The 25,839-nt window shown below is 35.4% G+C and overlaps 1 protein-coding gene across 15 annotated transcripts in view; it reads right to left on the bottom strand.

The window, feature by feature from the left end:
• The window catches only part of PIGN (phosphatidylinositol glycan anchor biosynthesis class N), a 186,163-nt gene that overhangs the window by 142,657 nt on the left and 17,667 nt on the right, over positions 1–25,839 (bottom strand). For 12 of the 15 annotated variants that reach the window (XR_011504382.1, XR_011504380.1, XR_011504381.1 and 9 more), the window contains 11 exons: positions 21,854–22,106; positions 19,153–19,274; positions 18,585–18,683; positions 16,678–16,784; positions 11,000–11,124; positions 9,762–9,892; positions 8,722–8,838; positions 6,323–6,363; positions 3,159–3,218; positions 1,814–1,906; positions 1,076–1,131 (listed from right to left, as the gene is read on the bottom strand). Coding sequence is in view for 12 of the 15 variants with exons in the window: in XM_070512917.1 (XP_070369018.1) it covers positions 1,076–1,131; positions 1,814–1,906; positions 3,159–3,218; positions 6,323–6,363; positions 8,722–8,838; positions 9,762–9,892; positions 11,000–11,124; positions 16,678–16,784; positions 18,585–18,683; positions 19,153–19,274; positions 21,854–22,074 (1,172 nt within the window). In the remaining 3 variants the exon portion in view is untranslated. The remainder of the gene's footprint in view (positions 1–1,075; positions 1,132–1,813; positions 1,907–3,158; positions 3,219–6,322; positions 6,364–8,721; positions 8,839–9,761; positions 9,893–10,999; positions 11,125–16,677; positions 16,785–18,584; positions 18,684–19,152; positions 19,275–21,853; positions 22,107–25,839) is intronic. The other 3 variants (XM_070512924.1, XM_070512926.1, XM_070512925.1) reach the window with 1 other exon arrangement.

Below are 25,839 nucleotides of genomic sequence, written 5' to 3'. Positions count from 1 at the left end.
AAAGACTTTGCTTATAGTCTTTATAAGCATATGTGATAATAAAGTTATAAGTGGGGACAGTCCTCAAAGGTAATTTTACTTTTGATGTATATAATATTTAGGGTAATTAATTTCATATGATCATAACTTGAAAAATCCTAATTTTGCTTTTTTTGCTCCTATACATACACATACACAGAAAGTCAGACATACAATCACACCATATTTAAGCCTTTCTAGTTTATGAATACCACACTAGTGCTATATAAGTTGTCAAAAATAATTCCAGTGAAGTCAATCATATCCCTAACACTCATATTTCACACAATTTCTGTTTGTTTTGGTCAAGAGCAAAATCCTTCTCAGTTAAATGTGAATCCTCGCTAATCGAAAATGAACCTCAAGGAGGTTGAGTCAAGCTGCCCGAGTCAGCGGTGCAGAGCCAGGTTGGTGACTCAGACCTCCCGTACCTGATTCAAGGAAAACACACCTTTCTGGGATCTGGGACAGCAAAATCTGCTGCCCACCAAAGTCTGCTCTCCTCTTTGCCCACCCAGTAGTTGTCAGTGTTTCCCAGAATTGGATCACTGGCCATTTCTTGTCACTTTCTACACCCTCCCTACAGCCGCGACCACCCTTATGCTGATGGTTCCACAATCTTCATAACCAACTCTCCTCTCTATCTTGAGATCCAAGTTCCTATTTCTAACTAATTAAGTGATATCTTCAAGTGGAAGCTGAACTCAGGAACATTCATCCCTGCCTCTCAAACTAGCTCTTCTTTCTTTCTATAAGCCATATTGGTACCAGCATTCTTCCCAACCATCCAAGCCAACAGCCCCCACACCTTCCCAGTCAAGGCCAGGTGAATTTATCTCCTTAATGTTTCCGATATTTCCCTGCACCCCTATATCTCCTCTACCACCCGTTCAAGCATCTGGCCCATTACTTACAAAAACAACAGCAGCTTTCATTTTGGAATTTGCACTAATGTACGCAAAAAAGATAAAGTTTCTAAGAAACTCATCTATCCCGTCACCATTCAAACTCACTGAAAAAGTTTTTCCTACAAGTTAATAAAAAATATGAGACTTACTTAAACGGTGTAAACAAAAATGATAAAGTAACTTCTTTTTTCTGAGTCATTTTCACCTGGGAACCAAGTATGAAAATACTATATTATAAAAGAGAAAGAAATTAACTCATTTCATTTTGAAATATAAACATCTATGAAAGTAGTTCTTCAGGGATGGTTAAGTACTTTGAAAATAAACGGAATTTCGTTTTACTATATTTTTCACAACTATTTAAAGAAAAATTCAACATTATCACACTATCACAATAAGCTGAGAATTAAGCATATCAAGCCTGCAAAATAACATACTGTACTGTAATTAAACTGTACTTCTTTAACCCTTAGAAAACAAAATAAGCCAAGCTGCAGTAACAGTATTAAGAATAAAAGAAAGTTTCAGTTAAATGGTCACATCTTTAAGTTCCTCATGCTTGTAATAATGTACATGGAATGACAAGAAATATTGTAATTTCTAATATTACTTCTATGAGGCAAATTCCAACCGATAAAGACTTGGTTTGTAGTCTTTATAAGCATGTGTGGTGGTCTTACAATTAGAGACACTCCTCAAAGTGATTCATGGAACTTGAATTCACATTCAGAAATGTGAAACTTATGACAATAGTCAAATACACAAAGTTTAAAGATAATAAATTATAGGAAACCATTTCTTAAAACACAAAATCAAATATTTTTACTTAATATATTCCATTTTAAAATTGTAGTAGTGTCCAATTTTGTGCGTGAGTCTTGTTTTACCTTGAACTGTTCAAGGATCTGTATGGCATTTGTAAATATGCTCTCCGCTTTGAAGAGATCAGTGTTGTTAAGATAATCCAAAGGAAGGATCCCCTGTGAAAAACCAACAGTGGTTTAATATTAGTATTAACAAAGCTCAGGCTATTCTTAGAAGACAAAATAGACTTTAAAAGGAAGCAATAAAGATAAGACATATGGACAAATAAATTAGTAGAATAATTAAAAAATCTGTCTTAAAACTGTAACTGAAAAATGTTCTATAATTTTTCTCACAAAGTAGACATAATAAAATAAAGCAAAAGAGATGAATTAAGTTCAAAAAAACCTAATGTCTATTGAAAGATTACTATGTGCTAGGCAGTAAGGAACTAAGTCCTCACACACACACAAAAACTCACTATGGTGGGCCACAGCCAGCATACTTCAAAGAAAAAAAGACATAATAAGAAATATGAGAGTATACTGTGCATAATAAGAGTAAGGATTGTCTTGTGAAACTTTTGTTTCCATTACACACATACACACACCCTTACGACTATAGCGGTCATACTACTTGGAGTTCTGAGATAGATGACATTATTCTTTTAAAGTTTTATTTGAAGACCTAATAAGAATGGCTGGATGGAATAGACTTGTTTGTTTGTTTTTCGGATTTTCAGCATCCCGTTCCCATTCTTAACAGCATTACCATTCTATGTTGAGAAATCTCCCCCGTGGATATAGCGTAGTGGGTCTCAAATGCGGCCCTGCCTTTCCTTACTGAAGGGCAGACAAATAGCCCAGGCTACACCACTCAGATGGTTAGCAGTGGAATATGACTCTGGAGAGCCAAGGCACAGCAGTACAACAGGTGCAGTGTTGCTCTCCCCTAGTGTCGGGGCCCTGAGCAGACCAGCCCTGCCAGGGGACCACGGTTTGGTTCTTTCTTCAAGTCTCTGGAGCTCTCTTGGTTCCTGTTCATTTCCAAGCCTGGTTTTTGAACACCCCTTTGATTCAGTGAATCACCAATTCCTGCTTATAAATTTCCTTTAAATGGATTCATTTCTGCTTCTTGCAATCAAAAATTATTTATATATTTTCATCACATAACTAAAATACAAAGATATAAATCTGTATACATTTTAGAAAACACAAAATTTTAAAGAAAAGCTATTAGGCTTGTGTTCCATGTTGTAGACTATAGCACATACACAATTATGAGGTATTACATATTTAAAAAGAAATATAAAGGAAAATACAGTTTTAAATATAGTCGAAGATTATCCAGAAACACATAAAAAGTAAATTTTACTGTACAGTAATTTTCTTTTATTCTGAGAGTTGATAAGAAAATTTTATTCCTTACCACTGAATTAAGGGGAAAGGGAACTCCAATAAGAGAAGCCATCAATGGAGCGATATCAGCCTACAAACAGGAAAAGTTCAATTCTAAGAAGTCTATAGACATCAACCTTAAGTAATTTAATGTGACTGTATTTTGGAATATAACCGTGATATTTGTGATAATCCATTACCTTCAAACGTTTATTTAATACAAACTAGACAGTGATCTCTAAAAATGTCCTTTACTAGAGGTACATGAACTTATGAAAAAGTAAATTTGAAAAGAAATCATTAAGAGCCCCAAATGTAAAACATACTAAAACAAAAACTTACTTACCCTAGTAACCAAGAACTTCACCACTTTATTAACAGTTTCTCAGTATTTCAAAAAGTATGCCTTAACTAGACAGATAACAAATAGCAACATCAGATTTTAACTGGAGAAATGTATATATTAACTGAAGAAAAAAAGTACGTATCAGAAGGAGGTTCGGCCAACTAGTGAAGTCCAGAAAAGATATAAAACAAACAAGAGGATCTTTAGACAAAAGATCCCAAAGACCATCTTGGACAGTTTCCCAGAAGAGCTGTTCATGCTTTCTGTCTCCATTTCCTCATCTCCCCATCACTCCTCCCCTATTCTCACTTGCTTTAACCCTTTATCATCCCACATGCCACCTTTCCTAAGAGAGCTAATAACCTCCATTTTTCTAAATCTAATTGACGGCTTTTATATTAGTCCTCACAATTTTTCAGGCAGTAAACTGCCTGGATGTCAGAATGCCCTTGGCTTGCAAACTCTGAGACCTTGAGCAGGTTATTTAACCTCTCCAATGCCTCCGTTTCCTTACCTGTTAAAAAATAAAAGTTTCTTCCTTATAGAGTTATGGCATGATTAAATGAGATTAAATTTATAAAGTACCTGGCATGTACTATTCCTGCAATAAATAGTGGCCACCACTGCTGTTGTGGTTATTATAATTAGTTGACCTCTCAAAAGCACTGTGTAGACCTCTCGCTTCCCGGCCTCTGTAACATCACACTCCACTGAGAGTCTTCAATCTCACTGTGGCTCTTTCCAGATACCTTCTCTAGTCCCCCATTTAAAGCTGGAGTTTGGTCCTGGGCTCTCAGTCCTTCTTACTTTTTCCATCTAAGTACAAAAAAACTGGAAAACTCCAACAGCCTCCTAATCGCCTTGTCTCTATCCCCCAGAATCCACTGGGCCTCCTGAAATCTGTTCTCCAGCTGCAGCCACAGCAATCCTTCCACATTAAATCGGATCATGTCACCCTCCAGCCTTTAAATGCTTCAAGGGCTTCCCTGAGCTTTAGGATTAAGTCCATAAGGCCCATTAGGCCCTGTGTGGTCTAGTGCCTACCTTCTTCTGCCTCATATCACACTACAGTCTCTGTTGCTCCGAACACCAGTTTCCTTCAAGATCCTTTGACATCCTGAGTACCCTCTTACTAGAGCTCTGTGCACATGTTGCTCCGTCTGCCTGGAAAGGCCTCCTCCTACTGCCTGGGCCTGGTAACTCCTAGCGATTCTTCAATCTCAGCTCAATCCTCAGTTTCTCAGGAAGCCTTTGCTGACCACACAAACTACCAGATACATCCACTCTATGCTCTCACAGGGTCACATGCCTCTTCTGTAGTACTTTTCACAGCTATAATGTTACATTTATTTGCATAATGATTTGATTATTATCTGTTCTCATCCCTAAACTATAAGTTGCCCAGGGCAAGGATTATGTCTGCTTTTACTCACCATCATATCCCTTACACAGTGTTTAATGTTGATGTTTTAAAGTTTTAAAGTTAAGGTTAACGTTTGCACAATGTTTAAACACACTGCCGTCATATAACAATGCTGGTGGGAGAAATGAATAAAGAAATTCTCATCTAATGTTGATCTGAAGTAGGAATATTCAGAGAGCAATAGCTGAATCCATATCCAGTTTTTGATTATAATCTGGTGTGGCTAGAAGTAAAACATGTTCTTGTTTTACGGCCTTCAAATTATTCCTATCCCCTTGACAGTGATTTTTATTGCAAATTAATAAGTTGCTATTCTGATTTTATACATTTTCTTTTATTTGGGTAATATGCATCCATCCTGAGAGAAGAGAACATTCTTAATATGCTGAGAAAGAACAGGCTTCTGCAATCACAGGCCTGAAAATGGGATTCGAGACCTTGGTTTATCTACCACAGTAAGAAATGTCAGCTTGTGGGTGACCTGGAGAAGCTAAAAATATTCCTGCCGCTTTGGAGGCCACATACCAGTCATGCCACGCCTTCCACAAACAGTGAAAATGGCTGTTTACATAGCATATCTTCAACAAAGAAAATTCTGCACTTCACATTTACAGATAATGTTACCAGTCTAACTTGATTAGGTTAGCCATGCATTTTCCTGTAATCTAAGGTTTCTAGCTGAGTATACTCATCACCTTTTTCCCATTGCATTTGTAAAGATCCTGGGTAGAATTAAAGATAAAATACATGTTAATAAAAACAAACAGTAACTGACATACTACAGGAAAGAAACCCGTAACAGGGTTTTATTACATCTGTGCTTAAAGCAACTAAGCAAAGGAACCATGACAAGAAAACATAGAAATTTAACAGGTATGCATATTTCAATTTACATAATAATTCTTTAATTAGCCAGTGTTATTTTGAGGGAGGCTTCTCCTTTTAAGTTTTTTGTGGGGTTTTTTTGGTGAGGAAGATTGGCTCTGAGCTAACATCTGTTGTCAATCTCCCTCTTTTTGTTGGAGGAACATTTGCCCTGAGCTAACATCTGTACCAATCCTCCTCTATTTTGTACATGGGATGCCTCCACAGCATGGTCCAAAAAGCAGTGTGTAGGTCCACGCCCTGGATCCAAACCCAGGAAGCCCAGGGCCACTGAAGGAACTTAAAGGGCATGAACTTAACCACTATGCCACCAGGCAGGCCCCTCCTTTTAGTTTTACTTGAGGCATTTTTTTTTATTTTGCCAAAGGAGAGATTAGTTGGGTTGAAATATTTGCACTAAAAAGATTTCCCTTAGTAACAGAAATGCTTTGAAAACTCCTTTATCATCATTACTATTAATATCTTTCTTCAGATTTTTTTTGTGTAAACTTCTTATAGGAGTTAAAATTAAATTTCAATGCGATTAAATTGAAATGAATACCTGATTGATATCTTGCCTCTTCCAGTTCTCCAATTTCCATTCTGAAAGATACAGTTAAACACAAGAGCTGATGTTAAGATTTTTAAAAGAATAAATCATTTCATTACTATCAGTGGTCAATGCTTAATGGAAAACAAAAGTATTGGAAAAGTCTATTTTAAGCCCGATATGAACAAAAAGAGTACTTAAAAAGGCAGAGCTGTATATTTTTAAAACTAAAATTTTAAAAGAATAACTGAAAAGTAAATATTTGGTGTTTTCTGCAACGATTTATCAAACTTTCAAAATGCTCAATTGGAGATAATTGTTTCCGTCTTTCCAAGATGGAAAGATGGGAGTAAAAGGCACAGTGATAACAAGCGTCAGCGTGAGCACAATCCTGTAGAGAGGAACCACGCAACCGACAGTCAGTTAGTCCATCTCAGCTCTTCTTTTTTCTGTAACGCAGTTGCTCGCAAAATACTTAAAATTGTAGCTGTGGTTGTGGTTTTCCTATTGTCAGTAATTCCAAATGTTCAAATAGTATAGTCAGTTGCTATTAAAACTGCCTTCAAAGATAACCTCATTCCTATATTTTTCTACACATAAATTCAGAAATTTCAATAAATAGTAATCAAAACAAATGATTATGAGAGACCACGACTTGATCTAACGATTTTAAGATATATTACCAAAAATGTTCTAAGATATTTTTATGATGAAATTTCCTTTAATAAGCTAATAAAGTTTAAAAATATGTTCCTGCTCCTACTAGTCAGTTACTAAAAATTCACACTTATCACTTGAGGAAAAAATACACACTCCCTTTCTCTATTCAATATTCCTATGAGAAAAAATACATTATTTCTGTAATGATTCTTAAAGTCATATGATTCTAAAGCATTAATTCACTGAGAAAACAAATGCCAAAATAAAGTTCTCTCTCTTAAGCACAAACATAGTATTTAATCTAACTTCTATTTAGACCCAATCTAATCCATTTACCACAGGGCACAGGAATATAAAGTGGTGCAGTTGCTTTGGAAAACAGTTTGGTGGTCTGCAAAAAACTAAACCTAGACTTACATATGACCCATTTACTCCTCTCCTAGGTGTCCACCAGAGAAATGAAAACACATGTCCACACAAAAACTTTTACACATATATTCACAGCAGCATTATCATAATAGCCAAAATGTGGAAACAATGCAAATGTCCACAAGATTACTGAATAAAATACGGTATATAAATACAATGGAATATTATTCAGCTATAAAAAATAAACTACTGACACATGCTACAACGTAGATGAACCTTGAAAATGTTATGCCAAGTGGATGAAGCTAGACACAAAGACCACACAGTGAAGGATTCCATTTATATGAGATGTCCAGAACAGGCAAATCCACACAGACAGAAAGTGAATTAATGGTTGCCAGACGATGGGGAGAGGAAATAATGAGTGACCACTAATGGATGAGGGTTTTTTTTTTGGGGGGGGGGGGGGTGAGGGATGAAATATTTTGTAATTAGATAGTAGAGGTGATTGTACAATCTTGTGAATCTACTAAAAAAAAGTACACTTTTAAAATATGAATTTTATGATATGAGAATTATATCTCTATAAAAAAATAAATCCAAAAAAGAAAGAGTCTAAGAAAATTTTATTATACAAACCAAAAAGAATCTTTTATGATAGAAATACCTAAACACAGCTGTGAGTCCAAACCCCTGGAGAAGGTTTAAAAAAAATATATTTAGGCCTCATCCAGACTCATGGAATCAAAACCTCGAGTGACAACATCTGGAAATCGGCATTTCTTTCATCTGTAGGTTTAACACATGCTTTGGGTGAGTCTGACGCAGTTAATCCAGAGTAAGGCATCTGAGAGGAATTTGTTTTGCCCAGTTAGCAAAACCTTTGGAACTCTGAAAAAAACCTTACCTTACAAAATAAGCAGAGGTCCAGGAAAAAGGAAGTCCTTCTCTTCACGGATTGAGAAACAAGAGAGGCTCGGGCACCACAGAGAGCCTTCAAAAGTATTAGAGACGGGGCAAAATCTGTCCAGTTGTGACACAACAACTGTGACAAATGTGTGATTTATCTGATTGATAGCCTTTGCAAGTAAGATCTGACTCAAGGGTTTAATCTAAATCCCAGTGATAATAAGACTTGTGAAAAAAAGCAACAGTATAATTTATCCTTGAACTTTCATAAGGCAAATAACTAAGACTGTATACTTCAAGCTGAATATTATAAACCAAATAATAGGAATCATACAAAAGTAATTCACAGAAATAGTAATGACACAAATATCAAAGTGAAAACTATAACTTGAAAACTGTTTCTTTATAAATTAAATTTTGGTTTTATTGAAAAATGTCATATTTATAAAAACAATGAAGATAAATGTTCATACCTTTCAAAAACGCATCTTCAAATTGCTGAGTTGATACGTTTTGGGGATACTTGATTCCAGCTCCCCAAGTGACAAAAGGAGTTAAAGTCTCTGAAGGATGACCAGCCCCATGGACACCTACAAATAAGACACCAAGAGTAATAAGACAAGTGTATAAGAACTAACTTACACCTAAATATTTAGTCTTTTAAATATGCAGTTTTAAAGAGTTAATCCATATATAGCTAACTCCAGCCACCACCACTCCCAAAGGCTTGCGACTCTCTATGACAATTAGTTTTAAAATATTCCCACTGCAAGTCGGAGCATCAACAACAAACAGGCAAAAACAAAAAGCAGAACTTCCGTTGGGTGACTCTGGTTGAAAGAAAAAGAAGAACAATAAGACTTAGAGGAGACGGCACCAGAGGAGCGCAGGAGGCGAAAGAACAGGGAAAGCTCTTTCGGGGAGTAACCACCCAAGTCTGGGGCAAGCAGTCGAGGCCAGGTCTGTTCTGGAGAGGATGGCAATGTCTCCAGATGCTTTTCTTCCAGACTACTCTGGCTGGAGTAGCCAAAAGCCCTTTACAGGGCTACAATTCTGGAATTCTGTATTGGAATTTGGGGACGCACACCTCACCCTGCCTTATTTTGTTGGGTGTGCACCCACTGTGTTTGCCTCAGGAATCTCACAGGGAGGACGGGCTCCTCTAGTGTGGATTTTCAGGAGTCCTGGTCCCCCACTAATCCCACCTTACCCTCACCCCCTTTACCAACACATGCAGTTAACTCTGGGTAGATCAATAAGAGGTATGTGCTGTTTTCTTCTCCAGACTGTTCTCAGATTTCTCATTTTAAATGAAAATAAATTCCTTTTATAGTTAGAAGAAAGATTTTTATATAAGATTAGTCTTTTTTACACTAACATTTAAGTATACAATTATACTTAGACACTTTGCATATACTAAGACATCTAATCCTCTTCAATATGGTAAGATACCTGCAAGCTACATTTACACTACTTTAATCATAAAGTACATAATGTTTAAAGACAGACTAACCCCAGTCTGTCATTCCATGGTCAGCCGTAAAGACAAATGCTGTTTTCCCATCATTTCCATAAAAATGTTTAAACATAGACACAATTTCTTTTATTCCTGCATCGACTATTTTAATATTGTCCTTATATTCCCTGTTTAAAAAGAAACAGAAGAGCAAATTAAGTAATATTAATTTTGAAAAATCAAATTTATTCAACATGAACTCATTACATTCAAAGTCAATAACTCCTGAAATACTTCTAGATTTCATCTTTAATATTTTAAAGTCAGAACTCTTTAGATTGTTAAAAATAGTTTTTTTCTTTTAAAAAAGCAAAAATATCTGAAATAGTTTTCATAAATGATTTAAAAGGAGAGTACTGATTAGCAAATACATTTTAATGAATACTTTTTAATTCTCAAAAGCAATAAGGATGACTTTCAATTTCATATCTCTCATAACGCAAGCTATATTGTTCTTGCCACATTAATAGGTAAGTATCACTGTTTCAAGTATAGAATATTTTCATCCCCTAGAATGTCTGTGATAATATAATATAATGTTTTGAACAAATTATATTTAAGCTCCCCAAACAGTTGGACAAAGTTGGTTTGGTAGGAATTCCATCACTTACAACAGAGCATCAAGTTAAAGAAGGGGAGCTGAGGTATTGATTACTGGCAGGGGACCAACAGACTCTACAGTTACAGTTAGACTAAGCTAAAACAAATTTGAAATAAAGAATAAAAGCATAACGTGGATTCTTCCTCTTTCTCATGGTCTGCAAAAGTGAGAAAAATATTTGCTGTTCTACATAAGGAATGCTACTGAAATACAGCATACAAAACTTTATACAATTATTTGCTAGACACGATACTGATTAAATGGAACACATAAGGAATAGCTAATTACAACTTTTTGTGATATAAATATTAACACCACAAAATGCTTTTTATTTCAAGATTTACCAAAATATATAGTATATAGTTTTTTTTTCTCTGCCTTGATAAATTAAGAATATGGAATATATGTACAAGATCTATTTTACTTATGTTAATGTGTAGTCTGGCCACAGCACATGTGATTTTAGCCAATATATCATACTACATCTCATATCATTGAGAACTGACTCTACTTTAGAGTTGTTTAAAATATAAATTCTGTTGTGCTAATTAAAAAGAAAACATAATACTTTAAAGTTCAAACAGAACAGCTGTTTCCCTCAAAAACTTGAAATTAAACAAAGCTTTAAAATTACCTCGATGATGGTCGGTGAGCATGTCCATTTGTATCTATTCCTAATAAATGTAAGAAAAAAACTATTTTCTCTTCGTTTAGTTTAGAAAACAAAGATTGGTTGTTTCTGGCAGCACGAAAGAATTCCTGTATGTAACAAATCAGTTAAAAAAATTTAGTTTATTTATTTTATTTAAAAAATACTTCTGATGAAAACATCTAATTAAATTTATACATAACTATAAAATTAAATTATCTTATTTGGTTTAAATTTGTCCTCAGGACCTCCCAACACAAAGTACTTGTTGTCACATTATACATCTCTGTTCAAATAATGAATGAGTGAGCTATTTTCTATGTTATAATTAGCCCAAAAAAAGGTAACAGAAAGGGGATCTTGATTTCACAAAGATCTCACAACACTGAATAAAATGCAGCAGATTGAAGAAATATTTTAAGAGTCAAAAATAAAGTACTAGTGGCAACAGTTTAGAAATGCTCTATCGTTTTTAAATGTTTTCAGAGCTGGACTACTTCTTGTTGTCCTGTCTGTTCCCACCCTAGTCCAAGCATAACCTCTCACTTAGAGCATTAGGAACAGCCTCCTCACTATTACCTTTGCCAAGGGACTAGCATCTGTTCTTCACATCGTGTGATACAAAAATGTCCGCTTAATGAAATATGGTTCAAAAATTATTATATCAATTTTATAACAATAAACTGGATTCATAAAGCCCTTCTAAGACAAAGGATTCACCCTGGACTTCTATACACATGAACACATAAGTAAGTACCTGCAGAGAGTACTTTTAAGTTATTTTAAATAAGTCAACAGGCTATGCCAAGATATATAATTACTATTCACATAAATGTCTCTAACTATAAAAGACGTTAACTTTAATAACAAGAGATGTTTAACTTTCCCAGAAAAGTCTTAAGTATTTTTTCAAATTATTCTTCACTATTACGAATATTACAAATGGTGCCATTAAACAAACTAGCTATTTAAGAATAAAAACATAATATGTAACCTGCTACCATCTTCCTGAAAAGCAAAAAATTGCCTCCTAACTTTCATATACATTCTACTTAGACCCAAGAAATTTTAAATCTAGATGGAAATGGCAAGTTCTTCAAAAGAAAGGAGTTAAATTCTAAAGATACAACTGAAAGCTAACAAAAAACAAAAAAACTTAGCAACCGAATTTGAGTCAAATTTATAATTTGTTCCATGACTGGTAAAAAATATTCAGCTATGTAAAAAGTGCTATTCATTCATATATGGACACAAGATTGGAAAGTTATGAAATATTAATCTTACAGAGCTCAACCCGTTAGATTTCTATTGCCTTTTACAAAGTCGGTCTTTTGGACACAAGAGGTGAAATATACTCCTAGCTTCTTTGCTCCCAATACTCAGTATACTTATACCCATCAGCCCCCACTTTTTCTCAGCCCCGCTGTGTTCAAAGGCACTCATTCATTTCTGTACTCAACAAATATTTACTAGGCATCATAGGAAGCTGCTAGATGACTACCCCAACATGCACTCTCCCTTTCTCTCTGAGTAAAAACCTCTGATTTTATGGGAATCTCAATGCTCAAAACCAACATATTTCCCATCCTCTCTCACAGCTAGATGTGCCTTTGCGGTTGTGGCCAATGAGATTCAAGTCAAACATTTCAGTCAAAAGGCTACGTAGACTTAAGGCTCTTTGAAGTAAATATAATTTAGTAGGAGAAAAGGTTCTTTTTGATTCCTTGTACTATTGTCCTAAAACATTGAAATAATGGCTGGAACTCTAGCATCTCCTGGATCAAGAGACAACTTTGAAGATAAAACTCACGCTCTGAGGAGAGAGGAGAAATTTAGGAGCCTGGGTCTTAATGACACTGTGGAACCACTATAGCAATCCTGGGCTGCAGTAGTGCTGGGCTGCATTAATCCTGGGCTTCATTAATCCTGGGCTGCCTACTATCTTTACTGAGATAGAAGTACATTATTAAGCTATTTTCTTTTCCTATTACACAAAGCTGAACCTAATCTAAATTAATAAATGTACTATGTGCCAGACAATTCCTTGATAGGAATTTAGAGTTAACAATGAGAAAAAGTATCTCTGCCAACAAGAGGCACATAGGACTGAAGGGGGATATGCCAATGTAGCAACAATTATGGTAACGCACAATAAAGTACTAAGAGGTATTAAGGCATAGAGAAGAGGGTGATCTAAGCCGAACTGAAAGTGGGGTAAAGCAAAGGAAAGTCTGGAAGACCTAATAAAAGAGATGATATACGAACTGAGTTTTAAAAAGCAAAGAGATTCAACATAGATGAACCTTAAGGATATCATGCTAAGTGAAATAAGCCAGTCACAAAAAGACAAATACTGTACGATTCCATTTTTATGAGGTATCTAGAGTAATCAAATACAAAGAAACAGAAAGCAGAATGATGGTTGTCGGGGGCTAGAGGAGGGGGAAAATGGGAAGCTGTTGTTTAATGAGTACAGAGTTTCATATTTGCAAGATGAAAAAGTTCTGGAGATTAGCTGCACTACAACGAGAATATAGCTAACACTACTGAACATGTACACTTAAAATCGGCCACCATGGCAAATTTTCTGTTAGTGTATTTTACCACAATTAAAAAAAAAAAAAAGTGAGTAAAAAGGTGCAGGGATTTGTAAACTGTTTGGCTTGAATCAAGCATGAGTCTCTGGCCAGGACACAATGTCCAGGTGAGACGCCTGACTCCCTCTCTAGCCTTATCTCAGACCTTACTCCCAGGCAGTGTTCCCAAGATAGAGGCCAAGATTTACCTAATGTTGTTGGTCTGAAATACTCTTCTCCACGTGCAATCCAGACCCATCCATTTCTTTGGTTCTTACACTTCAGAGATCAACTCAAAATCCTCAGGAAGGCCTTCCCTTAACTGTTCGGTCTAGATCAGAATTTTCTACTGACATATTCTTAGTCTCTGTATTTTTCCTTCATATCACTTAACCATTGTTGATAATTTCATATTTTTGTTATTACTTGATTAATAGATATCTCTCTACCATATTTTATGAAGCCCTGGGCAAATCTTTTTTTATGTTCACTGTCATCTCACCAATACTAGCAATGTTGAAATAAAGAAAGGAAAAAAGACATAACATCAGGCCAACCACCAGCTATACCTGCCCATCCACAAGGAATCAAATCCATGATTTTGGAGCATTTTTAGCTATGTATATGAAATTAGAAGCCAAGGGCCTTTAAGTAGGTGCTAACATAAGTATATTTTATTAAGAAGTGATAATTAACAAAGTAATTTGTTAATTTTTTTAAAGAGATTTTATTTAACTTGCAAATTTTCCCTGTTGACAAAAGTGTATGTTAAATGAAAAAGAAAATTTCAAGGAAAAAGATCCTGAAAAAAGAAATAGAGTTTACGAAAGAAGGTACTGAGCACTTAATTTCTGCCAAGAAAATACAAAAGGTAATACAGGCACATACTGAGGAGCACCTTTACAAACAAACAAACAAAAATGACCGTATTGTGGAGAAGTCCACAATGTCAATTCAAAACACAGTATTGGTGGGGCTGGCCTTGTGGTGTAGTGGTTAAGTTCATGCGTGCGCTTTGGCAGCCTGGGTTTTGCAGGTTCGGATCCCAGCTGTGGACCTACACACTGCTTATCAAGCTATGCTGTGGCGGCATCCCACACGCAAAATAGAGGAAGATTGGCACGGATGTTAGCTCAGCCACAATCTTCCTCAAGCAAAAAGAGGAGGGTTGGCAACAGATGTTAGCTCAGGGACAATCTTCCTCACAAAAATAAAAAAGACAGTACTGGTAAAAAGAAGAATCATTAAGGGTCAATCAATGAATGCTTCTTACAACAGATGAATTATAGGTTGCAATTTGAGATGAGAAAAAAATGGATTGGCAGAAAGGAGAGAGCCAATATCCACCCACAATTGACTTTCACACAATTTTTGAAAATATAAATTCTCCTGGATTGCTGGCGAAACTAGGATAACTGTCACTATTAAATCCAAATCTTTATTTCTAAAGGAAACTCACAGATATTTTATTATGACTAATTTGCTAATTTATTTCTGCTTATCTAATTTTTCTTTAAAGTACAATTTTTTTAAAACATTATCTATTTTATGTTATTATAAATGTGTTATATTTAAACAGCATTTCTCAAAAGACTTTCACACATCTCACATGGTTCCACTACTGTAAGAGACTGGTTCTGTGGTCAATGGAAGATCAAGAAGGTTCACCTAGAATAATTCACCAAACTAGGAATGAAATGCAGGTTTCCTGAATTCCAATCTAGGGCTCATTTTACTGTCAGAAACATGGAATTTAAAAAGGTTATCTTTTTAAAATTATTTTTTAAAAACTTCTATAACAAGAGAAAGAATAAACAAATGGAACTTCATCAGACTAAAGTGCTTCTTCAAGGCAAAGGAAAACAGGATTGAAACAAAAAAACAACCCACTAACTGAGAAAAAATATTTCCAAGTCATACATCTGACAAAGGCTTAATATCCTTAATATATAAAGAACTCACACAACTCAACAACAAAGAACCAAATAACCCGATCAAAAAATGGGCAGAAGACATGAACAGACATTTCTCCAAAGAAGATGTATGGATGGCCAATAGGCACATGAAAAGATGCTCATCATCGCTGATCATCAGGGAAATGCAAATCAAAACTACACTAAGATATCACCTTATACCCATTAGAATGACAAAAATAACTAAAACAAATAGTAACAGATGTTGGAGAGGTTGTGGAGAAAAAGGAACCCTCATACACTGCTGGTGGGAATGCAAACTGGTGCAGCCACTATGGAAAACAGTATGGAGATTCCTCAAAAAATTAAAAATAGAACTACCATATGATCCAGCTATCCCTCTACTGGGTATCTATCCAAAGAACCTGAAATCAGCAATTCCAAAAGTCCCATGCACCTCTATGTTCACTGCAGCATTATTTACAATAGCCAAGACATGGAAGCAACCTAAGTGCCCATCAAATGATGACTGGATAAAGATGTGGTACATATATACAATGGAATACTACTCAGTCATAAAAAAAGAACAAAATCATCCCATTTGTAACAACATGGATGGACCTCGAGGGAATTATGTTAAATGAAATAAGCCAGATAGAGAAAGACAATCTCTGTATGACTCCACTCATATGAGGATTTTAAACATGTGGACAAAGAGAACAGATTATTGGCTACCAGGGGAAAGGGGGGGGTGGGGAGTGGGCACAAAGGGGGAAGGGGTGCACCTACAACAAAACTGACAGACAATAATGTACAACTGAAATTTCACAAGATTGTAACCTATCATTAACTCAATAAAAAAACAATAAAAAATAATAATAATCTAGTTAAACAGGAAAAAGGCAGCGAGAGAGGGAGAAATTGGAGCAAGAAGAGAGTATTGATTTATTTTTCAGAAATACAAGTGTAACGATGAAAAAAAACTTCTATTAATTGATTATTGTAGAACGTGTAATTTCTTAGAATCTAGTCTTTTTAAAGTGGTATGCTACAAAACAGAACTTTCAAGTTCATGCAAGTAGAAAAAAACTAAGATGGAGTTACTAGTAAATCAGTTTCTAGTACCTTAGGTACAAATATATGTGCTGTAGATTAACCACTCAATAGCACGTACCTTAACATTATCAAAAACCCACGTATCCAGTTTTGTTACATCATGAGCACCAAAATCCTCATCATCAGCATCATAAGTATGTATAAAAACATGGTCTCCACTAACATCTGAAAAGGAAATTTGGGGAAAAAAGACTTTAACAATCTTTTAAACTGTCATAAAATATGTAAGTCATTTAAAGATTTTTGTGAGTAACCAGATTTTTCAAAAAGATTTTGTATTATGCTGGGAAGAGAAAGATGAGAGGAATAATTCAACATTTATTTTACATGCCACGGACCATGCTTTGTACTTTAACATATGCTGTTGCTTTTTGTTCTCACAATAACATATTCTAGTTTTACAGATACACTACATGTAAGTTAATTAACTTGCCAAAGTCACAATGCCAATATACAATAGGACAAAAATAAACTATAACAAACCAAAGTTTGTTGATAAGGATTAAACTAGTCAAAAAATGTGTGCATCCTTAGGATGTTACGATCTAAAACAGATGAAGTCATTTAGTTTACAAAACTTCCTAAAGCAAGAAGGAAACTGAAATACTTCACTTCTTTTATTCATAGTATGTTCATTTTTCTCAATATAAGGGAATAAATATTGCTTATTGCCAAACAGTCCGAAGAGTCAACAAATATATTAATCTTATACATTTGCAAGATTTTATTAATAATCTAATCAATTTAGTGAATTTCTGAGTTAGATAGGCCCTTACAGGTCATAACGAAGAGATATAACAAAGTAGTGACGATCTCTGATAATATCAGTTCTGCTCTAATGACATTACGTCACTGTTCAGCCATTCTCCTTCCCACATCTTAAGACTGAGTGTGTTTGTTGGTTACCATAAGAAATGGAACATCCCTGTTGGATGGCCTCCATTTCAGGCATTGGTCCTGTCCTATCAACTGGAGCCAGAAGTAGGAAGGGAAGTTTGGTGAGCCATAGCAACTTAATCCACCCTCACCACTACCAGTCCCCCAAAGCTAAGCTGCTTTCCGAAAAAAGAAGTCTATAAATAGCAAGCAGTGTGAGGTTTGTTGGCCTGCCCTACATAACAATGTTTTATGAATATCATACATAAAATTCTAAATATATATTTTGCTTTTAAGACATATAATAATCTTCAATAATTCCAATTATTATAATTACACCCATGGCTAAGTAAATTTGTCACAAAACCTTTTCATTACGTGAAATGACCAATCATTCTGCTCCCACTAAAAAGCATTTAATGACATAAAATTCAAATTGAATCCAACTGATTTTAGAAAATAATATAAGTGAATTTTCTAATCAAGAGATGTTCTGTACTTGTAGATTCATGCACAGAAACAAATAAAACAAATCCAAATGGCATGATCTTGAACATATGAAAACAGAAATTATAAATATAAACTTTAATGTTTAAATCTATATGTGAATATCCACTAACTTCTTAATAATTTATCAAAGTAAAATGAATCAGACATCAACATCATCATCATGAGAGATTATGTGACAAGCACTTTGCTAAAAGTTTCACATGAATTATCTAATTTAATCACAAAAACAAACCTATGAGATATAAATTATTATCACATTTTACAAAAAGGGAAATTAAGGTTCAGAGAAGTTACCTAACTTGCCCAATATTATAAAGCTGTTAAATGTTACAGTCATATACCATTTCATCGAATCCAAGATACTAACAACCGTATGCTGTGCCAATATTTCAAGTACAACTAAAAAGGAAAAATCAAACTGACATCTCTATCCACTGTAATACACATCCCTACTTCAGAGATGTTAAATATATAAAAACATGTATCTCAGAATCAATAAAATACAGTAATATATTAGAAATTATCTTATTGATTTATTACCTATTTACTATCTGAGGAAATATAATCAATGACTCTTACCTTTGGCAAACATAGACAAGATATCCGGGCTTCCCCAGCCCCATGTGTACTTGCTTTCATTAAGAAGAGAATCAAATTCTACAGGATTTTCCTTCCATCCTTTAGGTAGGTAAGAAAAAAAGCAAACACTAACAATAGTAATAGATGCATGGCGAAGTATTAGTATAGCCCCTAAAGAAGTATTCTTAAAATAATAACGAGGATTAATTGCAAAACAAATGCAAAACTAATAAAAGATTTTGTCACATGTATTATACCACAAAATTTTTAAAAAGCTTACAATAGATAATTTACTTCTTACTAAAATATAGACTCACTTTTGTACTTTTGAGAGTTAACATGTAGGAAAACCATAGATCCATCCAATCATATTCTTCCAATAGTACAGGATGATAAAAAACTAAAGTTTAATTATTCAATCAACACCAGTGTGTTTTTGTAAGGCATACTAAAACATTTGTCAAAAGTATCTCAAAACACACCTTACTGTGTGTCATGATTCAGTGTTAAAGCAGCAATATTTACGCAATAAGTTTTTCATGTGACAAATGGTCTAAATAGGCGATACCTTTGGCAACTGCACTGACATCTTCATAAAAACCAGCTATTAGGGCGACATGACCTGGCCGAGATTCAGTTGGCACACGAGTATGAGAAATCCCCCAGCTGCCTTCATGCATTATGATATTCCTAAAAGATACCACAGATGAATAGTTAACATAGACCAGGATTAAATGCTCTGTTAAGGCTTTAGAATAAGATTATTACAGAAGGAATTGAAACCAAAAAAGTGAATCAAAATTTAAAAAGATAAGAAACGTTCCTGATGCCAGCTGAGCCCAGTCCTGGCCCTCCTGCCTGCTGGATTCAGTAGCATAAGTGAGCTCAGGTAAAACAACCAACCACCAACCACCGCACAGAATCATGAGACAAAATATACCTCTATTGTTTTTTTTTTTCTCCCCAAATCCCCCAAGTACATAGTTGTATATATATTTTTTTTAGTTGTGGGTCCTTCTAGCTGTGGCATGTGGGATGCCGCCCCAAGGTGGCCTACTGAATGGTGCCATGTCTGCGCCCAGGATCTGAACCCTGGGCTGCCGAAGCGGAGCGCGCAAACTTAACCACTCGGCCACAGGGCCGGCCCCACCTCTACTGTTTTAAGCTATAAAGTATTGAGATGCTTTGTTACATAAGAAATAACTGATATGAACAATATTATTCTATTGACGTTAAATTTTATTAGGTGTGATGATGGTATTGTGGTCGTATAGGAGAAAGTCCTTATTCTTAGGAGAGACATGCTGGAGTGTTTATGGGTGAAGTGTCATAATATCTTGCTTTCAAACTGTTTAGGAAAAAAATAATTAGAAGTTTAAGCATGTGTGGGTATATGTGTGTGTGTATTGAGAGAGAGAATACAAATATGAAAAAAAAAGTTAATTTTTAAATCTAGGTTAGCAGTATACAGATGTTGATTATATAATCCTTTCAACTTTTCTGTAGTTGAAAAATCCCCAAAATAAAAAACTAAGGAGAGGGGAAACGGCTACACTCCTAATTGGGAGTTAAATTATATTCCTAAATTTGAGATTAGAACAGGCAAAGTGTTCTTCTGCTAAAATGTATCAACATTCTTTAAGCTATATCACAGTGTTCTGAAAAATTGGGTGAAGAAAGCAAAACCACCAGTAATGCCATTGCAGGGGAAAGAGCGGCAGAGCAACAAGATATAAAACAATGACAGCATTGCTAACATTTTTCAAGATAAATGCTTGACTCTCCAAATGTTCTGTAGAAAAATATCTGTAAGTACTAGTGTAGATACTTAATATTGATTCACCTCATAATAAAACCAATTTTGGTAAAATACATACATAATAATTAAAAGGCTTGAAAACTACTGAACCACACATTAAGGGAGAAATATTTTTTAACCTCTTCAGTTATATAAAGAAAACCGAACTTAGAAAGAGGGAGGTATAAACAAATTTGGATACCTCTGTATAAAAACAGTTTGATCAATTCAGACCATATATTTAAAAAAATAAACTAAGAAACAAAACGTAGAAGATTCCTGAAACTGTAAACACACAATGACATACAACACAAGGCACGTCAACTGTGTGAGCCCTTGGCCCGCCACCTAACACCCAAAGGAGAAACAAGTGCTACCAGAAAAGCTCGTCTTTTCTTAACAACCTGTATATTTTTATTTTATTAATTTTGCAGTGAACTATATTTCTCTCCTTTCTTTGAAAACTAAGAAATTCACCAAAATACATCACTCAAATTTTTTAATTATTTGTAGGAATTTATGTTACACATTTTTGTGTGCTGAACTTAACTCTGGTTTGATCTTATTTTCCTACTCATATTTTCCTATTGCCCTGAGTGGTTCATTTATTTATTTTTATCCTTTAGTATATTACGCATTTCTTTGAACCACCATAAATTTATTTCTGGAAATTCAACCTAGAATTCAAGTTCATTCATTCTTCTAGCAGTCAGCAAATATTTATTAACTGCCTACAATGGTCTAGGAACTGGAGATAAAGTGTTGTACAAAACAAAGGCGCAGCCTTCCTGGAACCTGCATATGCTAAGTACTACAAAGAAAAATAAAACAGAGTAAAGGGATAGAAGGTAATGATCACAGATAAGGTCAGGGGAAGACGCAATATTTTAGAGAAATTTCCACTTGAATTTGAGTTTTAGTCTCTCCACAACAGCATTAGGAAGGGCTTTTGAGGGGCTTGCCACTAATCAGAAAAAGAACAATTGTTTGCAGAAGCCCCATAAGTCCAGAAAATTAAACATTTCTTTTTAAAGCCACTTAGAATCTAAAATTACACTGCACAGTGATATAGGCTTGGAAGGGCTTTATATATTATACAGAAGGTTTATTTTGAGTTGAAGTCTGTATTTTCTAGTTAAACATCATTGCAATTAGCAGTTCATTAACATTTATGCTTGTCATTATTTAAAAAATTTAACAGGCTTGTTTTATAACAAAAAGATAACATAGTGAGTTGTAAGACAGATTTGAGAAATTAGGACATGTTTGGCCAAGCAGCTAAGGTCATACATTTCACTTCACCTGATATCAACTTCCATAATAACAGAAATAACTTGCTAATCCATAAGACAATGGCCAATGTATATGTGCCCTATTCTCTTTCTCGTCATCACTCTTGTGCCCAAGATGAGATAAATAGTATCAGGATTATATTTTCCAGAGGTGCATCTCTACCAGTTGACACGCTTACCTAATAAATGGCGCTCTGGAATTTCCATTTTCATCTAACTCATAAAGTGAATCTGCTCGCAGGCCATCAGCAACAAACAGCACTAATCTTCTTGCTGGAGGAGGCAATGACGTAAACTGAGGAGTCATTCCATGAACCAAAGGAGATGTAAAATAAATATCAAAGATGGAGGCGAAGAACACAAAATGTACGAGCAATCCCAAAATAAAGAACAGCAGCATATCCAGTGTAACTCATTAATCTTCAAGAAAAACTGAAAGAGGGAACAAAATTAAATTGGGTAAACCTTAATGAATCATGTATTTTCACATATTTTGATGACTGTGTAGATTGAACGTATATTTTAAAATATTACAGTACATAACTCATAACTTCATTTTCATTTATGGTACTAACAATAAACATTATTTAATAATGAGATAATACTGAAATAAAATACATGATAAAGTACACTCAAGCAAAAAGAAAAAGTTCAAGCATAATAGTAAACAATTAGCACTAATAAACTATTTATAGTAAATTTAAATGCATACTAAGCTCATAAAAACTAACATAGGATCCAAAAACAGAGAAAGAGGGGGCCAGCCCCATGGCCAAGCGGTTAAGTTCGTGCGCTCTGCTTTGGTGGCCCGGGGTTTCGCCGGTTCGGATCCTGGGCGTGGACATGGCACTGTGCATCAAGCCATGCTGAGACGGCATCCCATATGCCACAACTAGAAGGACCCACAACTAAAAATACACAACTATGTACCAGGGGGCTTTGGGATAAAAAGGAAAAATAAAGTCTTTAAAAAAAAAAAAACAGAGAAAGAATTAAATGAGTCCTAAAATGAATTAGGGTTCATTGAAATCAAATCCTGAATAAAATAGAAAATATAACTCGTGGTACTCTTGGTTGCCCACACATCAACTGTTGATATTCTTGGAATTTAAGATTATGTAAATGTTTGTGGATTATTTTTGACTTTTGGTTATCAGTTTAGGAGACTTCCATCTTCTCTTGACTACTACCAAGTTGAGCAGACAACACGCATTTTGTTCATTTAGCTGAATTATAGGGAGGAAAAAGTAGTTAAACTTCATCTGCGCTTCAGAAAATTTGCACTCATTAAGGGAACATTATTTCAGTTCCCTGAACCAATACAAAAAGCAGAAGGTTACATTCATTCATTCAGTAAAAATGTTCTGTGCACATATTATGTGCATAATTGTGTGCTGGGGTTCTACAGAGAACACCAAGAAAACATAGTTACATCTGATGAGCTTACAAATACTAAGCAAAGTGAAACATTTGAATAACCCTGTAAGACAGTATGCCATTAACTGTCACGATCAAACTGTCCATTGGAGTACTTTTCAACCAGTCTGTAATTCGCTTTTGTTGATGAATCTCTCTGTAGATTAAAAACAACAACAACAAAGTACTCTAACTTGTCTTTCTTATAATGTAACTGCATTAGTTACATATAGTGACTCTGGGCTGAAAAACACCAAAGATGAGGTAATTTTAATTACAGATACATCTTATTCTTCCTGGCCTGAAGAATTACATCATGGAAGGAAAAAATGGCAAAACATCCTGCCAAAAAACTGGAATATTGGGAAAAACACCTTATTAAAGTCAAGCACATCATAAAAAGAAAATAAAATCGAGCAAATGGTCAAATCATGGGCCACTTTTTTCTTGAGAGAATCACGAGTCAATTAAATATCAAAGATATTCCACAAAGTATGAAAATCCCTTAGAGAGTAGATGCTATTCTGCAATCTAAGACAAAACCCTCAAAATAAACATTCTGCTTTTTGGGGCCAGCCCTGGTTGCCTAGTGGTTAAGTTCGGTGCGCACCACTTTGGCGGTCCAGGTTTGGTTCCCAGGCACAGATCCACACCACTTGTCCATCAGTAGCCATGCTATGGTGGCAGCTCACATACAAAAAGAAGAAGAATGGCAGCAGATGTTAGCTTAGGGCAAAATTTCCTCAACAACAACAAAAAAAATTGGCATTTTTCTTTTTTAAAATTGGCCCGGAGCTAAGATCTGTTGCCTGTCTTCCTCTTTTTTTTCTTCTTCTCCCCAAAGCCCCCCAGTACAGTTGTATACTCTAGTTGTAGGTCCTTCTAGTTGAGCTATGTGGGACACCATCTCAGCATGGCTTGATGGGTGGTGCTAGGTCTGCACCCAGGATCCGAACGAGTGAAACCCTGGGCTGCCAAAGTGGAGAACATGAACTTAACCACTAAGCCATGAGGCCAGCCCCCAGCTTTTTCTAATATACATAAGCTTCAACTACACAGCAAGTACCATCTTAACAATGGTATTCTGAATACAAAAATAAAACATAATCACTGTGGTTAGTTTGGAAAACAAAGAGAAACTATCTACGATTCTACCACCTAAAGAAAAATGTTAACAGTTTCTTAGAATTTTCATCTTATCTACATTTTTACAGAGGCTCACAATTTTACATATTGATTTTTTCCTTTATTATACATTGACATTTCTCTGTTATTTGGAAAAAAAAAACGACCTCTTCCTACACATCATTTACCATTACCACACTCTATTCTATGGGTGCATCTTAATTTTCCTGATCATCCCCATATTGTTAGGCATTGAGGCTTTCTCCAATTTTTCACTATTAAAAGTGTCAATGTAATTAATGTAAATTTGTATATAATTTTTATAACTTTTCAGACATTTCACATTATGTGTTTAAGATACTGCCTATACGTGCAATCACTGAGTCAAAGGCTCTGAGCATCTTTAAGGCTTTTGATATACTGTACATGGAAATGATTTTTTTCAGCTGAATACTGATTCTCCCAATAATAAATTAAATACTTGCAATATGTAATTCTCTTCTTGCTTATCTCACAAGCCCTCCTAAAGAAAAAGCCATCATTTCAAATAGATGCAGTATAACAAACTAAATTTGATGAATTAAAAAGGAGACATTGAGTAGAATATTCTAAATGACAAGATTTCTTTCTTTAAAGATTGGCACCTGAGCCAACAACTGTTGCCAGTCTTCTTTTTTTCCTTCTCCCCAGAGGCCCCCAGTACACAGCTGTATATTCTACTTGTGGGTCCTTCTGGTTGTGCTATGCGGGACGCTGCCTCAGCATGGCCTGACGAACCGTGCCATGTCCGTGCCCAGGATCCCAACCGGTGAAACTCTGGGCTGCAGAAGTGGAGCCCGTGAACTTAACCACTCGGCCACAGGGCTGGCCCCTAAATGACAAGATTTCAAACAGAGAAATTGTTACTAATGTCAGTGTTTCAAGAGAGGAGGCTGTGGTCAACTTTGTCAGATACACTTAAAAGATTAAAAAGATTAAAAGATTAGAGAAAGAGCAGGGCAGCAAAGAGTGATTTGGCCACTTGAAGTTCTTGTTAACCTTGTTGAGAAATTTCAACAGAGTAGTGAAAGCTGAGCCCCATTAAAGTGCTTGTTTGAACATTGAACGGGAGGTGAGGGAGGGAAAGATAACAGAATGAGTACAGCTCTTTGGGAGAACGTTGAGTCTGAAGACAAGAAAAAGGAAAACTGATGTAGGGCCAACATAGGGGTTTCCTCACCTAAGAGATACTAGACAATCTGTGTGTTGAGGAGCAACTTAGAATATAGAAAGAAATTAATGCTGCAGCAGAAAGCTAAAGTAACTACACAAGTCAAAAATCCTTGTGAAATCATGAAGAGATGGAACCTAGAGCACAAGTGGAGGAGTTGGCCTACTCCTCGTTGGCCTGGGACCTTCCTGCTTTGGGCACTGAAAGTCTTGTATCCAGGGAAACCTCTCTGTCCCAAGCATGCTACCTCTGGGCTCTTCAATTGGTTCTCCCTATGGCAGGCTTCTTGTCATCTTTCATGCATCTTCTCAAATGTGTCACCTCCTCAAGGTTTCTCTGACAACCCAGAAGTAGACTCCCTCCCTCATTTTCCTTGATTTAAACAATTATACATTCTGTATTTATTGCTAAAAT

This window comes from Equus asinus, chromosome 7 (genome assembly GCF_041296235.1).
Source record: "Equus asinus isolate D_3611 breed Donkey chromosome 7, EquAss-T2T_v2, whole genome shotgun sequence".
NCBI classification, from domain to species: Eukaryota; Metazoa; Chordata; class Mammalia; order Perissodactyla; family Equidae; genus Equus; species Equus asinus.
The sequence above is the reverse complement of the archived record's forward strand: the minus strand, read 5'-3'. Positions and strand labels throughout refer to the sequence as shown.